Here is a 4,337-nt window from a genome sequence, read left to right as displayed (position 1 = left end):
CCATATGGCTGGAGTCTGATCCGACCGGGAAGATTTTGCAAGGGCTCCCGGCAGGGGTGGAAGCAGGGGCGTGGGCCCCTGTGAGACAGCTTCCTAGCTGGGCAGTCGCTTGGGGCTGTGGAGGGCACTGACCCCCGCCTGCTGTCTCTCTACCTGTGTCCCTGCCTGAAGGCTCTGACCCCAGACCTGCCCCATGTCTTGCTGGCCTCAGCTGCAGCCCCAGTGCAGAGACCCTCTCCCCCCACGATCCCTTCCCCCTGAGAGCAGGAACAGAGGGGGGCCAGGTCAGCTTAGAACCTGTGGTCCTCCATGGTGGGCTGTGGCTGTGGCCATGGTGTGGGGCTGTACCCCGTGCAGGGTTGGCTCCCTGATAGCATTCAGGCACTGCCTCCCACTCAGCAAAGCAGGTGCCCATGGCAGCAGGACAGTGGCTGCCTCCAGGCTGGTCCAGGTGGTGGGAGGTGGCATCTGGGACTTACCTGGCTGAGGCCGGGACCTATTTGCTCCGACCCAGGTGGGCAGCGAGTCTCCAGTATGGGGGCCCTGGGCTGCAGCCGGCCCCTCCCCCACTTCCCCACCTGCCTGGCCCTGCCCAGCCCAGATGCGGTAGGGTCTCCTTCTGGTGGAGATTCGAAGAACTGCAGGACTCCAGAGAGCAAGCAGCCCCCCAAGTTGGACAGAGGTGGACCCGGGGTGCTAGGGTCTGTGATCTTCCTGCCTATGATGTTGGCCTCAGTTCCCACAAGGAGAAGACGCTGAGCTGGGTCGGACCCAGGGCTGCTACAGTAGTTCTTGCCCCAGGCCCAGGCAGTGGCCCCCACTCTCTGTGCCAAGGACGGGTTGTGGGTCAAGGGTTAGAGGACAGGAGGGCGGGACAGTTGACCAGGCTGTGTGCAGAAGCAGGGACGTGGACCACAGTCCTCACCCAGCTCACCTGGGTGATGTATTGGCCCCTGGGGAACAGAGGTTCTCCAGGTCACCCTGGGGGACGGGGTGGGGTGGGGACCAGCGTGCCAGGGAGTCCGCATCCTCTGGCGAGAGTCTGGGGTCACTGGGCAGGCCTCCTAGGGGCTGCCTGCCAGGCTGGGTAGTCTGGATTGTTAGGACAGGGCCCTGGGGCGGGGACAGGCTATAGGGGATGATAATCTGATTCTTGACTCATTGCTGGGTACCTGGGGCCCCGAGAATCATCTCAATGACTGTGTTGCTTTACCTGTCGTGAAAGGTACTTTTTACCTCACCAAAAACACAAGCCAGTGTGCAGAGAGTGGCCCTGGGCTCGAGGGGCAGGGCAGGGCCACCCCCACAGCCAGGTGGGTGCCCAGGGGTGGGGGAACCCACAGAGATGGTGGCTGCACCCAGCTGGGCCCTGAGGCCCTCCCCTCCCTCGGCGACACCGTAACCAGAGACAGGCAGGACCACGTCTGCTCTCCATGCTCTTTAATGAGTGTCAGCAGCCCCTGCCGGCGCCCTGAGCTGAGCGGGGAGAGGGGTCAGCCAGGAGTGGGGTCATCAGGGGTGGGCATTGGGACAGGGGGCCGGGGAAGGTGGGGGAAGGTCTCCTCCTCGGCCGGAAGCAGCGCTGAGGGGACAGAGGGGGCCAGCTCCTCCGCTGACCCAGGGGGCGGCCTGGGGACCAGGCTCAGGGCCCCTGGGGGACGTACTGGTGGATCCAGTCCAGGTAGGAGGTGACGCGGGTGTAGATGCCGGGCCGGTTGGGCTTCGCGCAACCATCGCCCCAGCTGACCACCCCCGCCTGCAGCCAGGTGCCATTCACCTTGCAGACCAGGGGCCCTCCAGAGTCACCCTGCGGGGTGGGTTGGGGGAGTCAGTGCGGCTGCAAAGCTGGGCGGTGGGGGCTGGGGGTGGGCGCTGACCCACCTGGCAGAAGTTCCTCCCGCTGTCCCCAGCACACAGCATGTCCTCCCGCACGATGAGGACGTTGTCCCCCGTGGACAGGCCAGAGTGGTACTTCCTGTCACAGACACTGTTCTCCACGACGGGCACCTTCACCTGCTTCAGGGGGAATGGGGGCGGCAGGCGCCCTGGGGGGAGGGGGCAGAGGGAGGCAGCATCAGGGGGAAGCAGGCGGTGGGGACCCTGGTCCCCAGAGGAAACACCAGAGCCTGGAGCCTGGCCCCGCCCCATCCTGGGGGCCCCGACACTCACTTCCATTGTCCACGTTGCCCCAGCCCGTCACCCAGCACTGCGTCCCCGGGGGGAAGGTCTCCGACTCAGGGGGCAGGGTGACAGGCTGGACGTGCCAGGAGATATTCACAAGCTCATCCAGCTCCAGCAGGGCGATGTCCGCCCCGTTCTTAACGCTGTAGTAGTTGGGGTGGGGGATGATCCTGCTGATGGGCAGCAGCTGGTCCTGGTAATACAGGTGCTGCTCCCGCAGCTGCACCCTGAAGTATGAGGGGCCATGGACTTCCCTGGGGACAGAGACGGGCCCCTACTCAGAGCTGAGCCACCCTCGGGACACCCAGGAGCCTGGGTGGAGCCCCAGGCGCACCCCGCCCGCAGACCCCCTGGAGACTCACGGTCCGACGCAGTGGGCTGCGGTCAGCACCCACTGGGGGTGGATCAGGGAGCCCCCGCAGTGGTGCCTCCAGTACCGACGGCTGACTCTCAGGCTCACCTGCCAGGGCCATCTGCTCCCAGGGGCCTCCTGCCCCCCGACGATGCCCGCGCGCTGCAGGGCCTGGCCTGGGGCCGGAGCAGGAAGCCTTCAACCTTGGGCTCCTCTGAACCCACCACCCGCCCCTGGGCTTGTGGGGGTGGGGGAGGGCAGAAACCCCACGGCCTGGGGTCAGGACTCACCAGGGGCTGCGGAGACCAGGCTCAGCAGGAGGGCGAGCGCCAGCAGATGGAGCATCTGGAAGGAGCAGGGAGGGGTCTGGGGGTAGATTCTGGGGGTGTGTGGTCTGGGGGTGTGCAGTCTGGGGGTGTGGCGTCTGTGGTGAGGGGTCTGGGGGTGTGGAATCTGAGGGTGCAGGGGTCTGAGGGTGTGTTGTCTGGGGAAATGGGTGTGGGGTCTGGGTCTGGATCTGGGGTCTGGGGGTGTGGGGTCTGGGGATGTGGGGTGGGGTCTGGGGTCTAAGGGTGTGGGGTGTGGGGTCTGGGGTCTGGGGTGTGGGGTCCGGTGGCATTTGGCCCTTGACCAGGGGGTCTGTCCCTGCCGGGGTTCTGGGGCCTCAGTGCTCGGCCAGCCAGCTGCACAGTGACACCCGGTGTCAGGGTCCTGCTGGGGGGCTCACCTTGGCAGGTCCAGGCTGCTCTTGCCCAGCCTGCTCTCTCTGCCCCTTTATCCTCACAGACAACGACAGGGTCAGAGGAGGGGGCGGGTCCTCCAATCCAGGGGAGTGGGGGAGGAAGTGGATGACTCAGACCAGAGTGAGTCCATCTGGTCAGGAAGGGGCCCCGCCGCCCCCGTTCACACCAGCAGACCCGATTCCTCCATGTGGTCCCATATCCATCTCTGGCTGTTATCTGAGAACTTAACTCTACCATCAGGGGAGCCTTGTTATCTGGGGATCTGAGTGCCATCGCAGAGGGACAGGCCGAGGGATGTGACGGGGAGGGGACAGGAGAGGCCAGAGCCACCTTCCCTGGACGCTCCCCCACCAGGCCCAGCACCCCTGTCCCCCTCCTGCAGGCCGGGGTGAGCCCCATCCCTGTCCACCCACCCCACCTCCTCACTCTCCCCTGGGCCTGCTGGTCACCCGGTTCTGCAGCCCATCCACCCTCCTCACCTCATGGCCTCCTGACCCCTGCCTCCCCTTCCCTACCATCCATGTGGCACCTCCTGTCCTGCTGGGACACCAGCCTGGCTCTGGGGCCCTCCTGTCCCTGGCTGGCTTTCTTGCACGCCTTAGGGGTGTACTCAGCTGGATTTCTCAGGTGAGCACCCCTCAAAACAGGCAGGGGCTGCCCAGGCCCCATCTCGGGCGTCCCTCCAGCAGACCCTGGTCATTGATTCTCCTGCCCCCACACCAGGCCTCCTGGGCCCTGGGAGGGGTGGCCTGGGCTCCAGTTCTCACCACCCCGGTGCCTCCCCGAAGGCCACCTTCCTAGGTGTATAGTCCCCGTGGGCTCAGAGCGTAGGTAGAGCCTCTATCGTCCTGATTTGTCAGCTGATCAAACGCAGAGTGCACACTGTTGGGCCAGGGCTCTGAGCCCAGGATTGGCGGGGAGGAGACAAGTCTGCCCCCCACTGCCTCTGTCCCCCACCGCCGTGGATCATCAAGCAGCTCCCCACCCAACCCCATGCCTCAGCTCCCCGACACCTAAGAAGGGGCCGCTGATCTCGAGCTTTCCGGAGGACCCGCAGCCTG

The 4,337-nt window shown here is 65.6% G+C and overlaps 1 protein-coding gene across 1 annotated transcript; it reads right to left on the bottom strand.

The window, feature by feature from the left end:
• Positions 1–1,425: 1,425 nt before the first annotated feature.
• Positions 1,426–3,334, bottom strand: LOC102276593 (tryptase-2). The gene is made up of 6 exons (XM_070362168.1): positions 3,261–3,334; positions 2,824–2,878; positions 2,544–2,709; positions 2,170–2,435; positions 1,882–2,045; positions 1,426–1,807 (listed from the first exon to the last, which is right to left on the bottom strand). Exons 2-6 carry the CDS (start codon positions 2,876–2,878, stop codon positions 1,643–1,645), a joined length of 816 nt encoding a protein of 271 aa, XP_070218269.1. The 5' UTR covers positions 3,261–3,334; the 3' UTR covers positions 1,426–1,642.
• Positions 3,335–4,337: the final 1,003 nt, after the last annotated feature.

The sequence above is a fragment of the Bos mutus genome, chromosome 25 (genome assembly GCF_027580195.1).
Source record: "Bos mutus isolate GX-2022 chromosome 25, NWIPB_WYAK_1.1, whole genome shotgun sequence".
Lineage (NCBI taxonomy): Eukaryota > Metazoa > Chordata > Mammalia > Artiodactyla > Bovidae > Bos > Bos mutus.
This window is presented reverse-complemented; position numbering and strand designations above follow the sequence as displayed.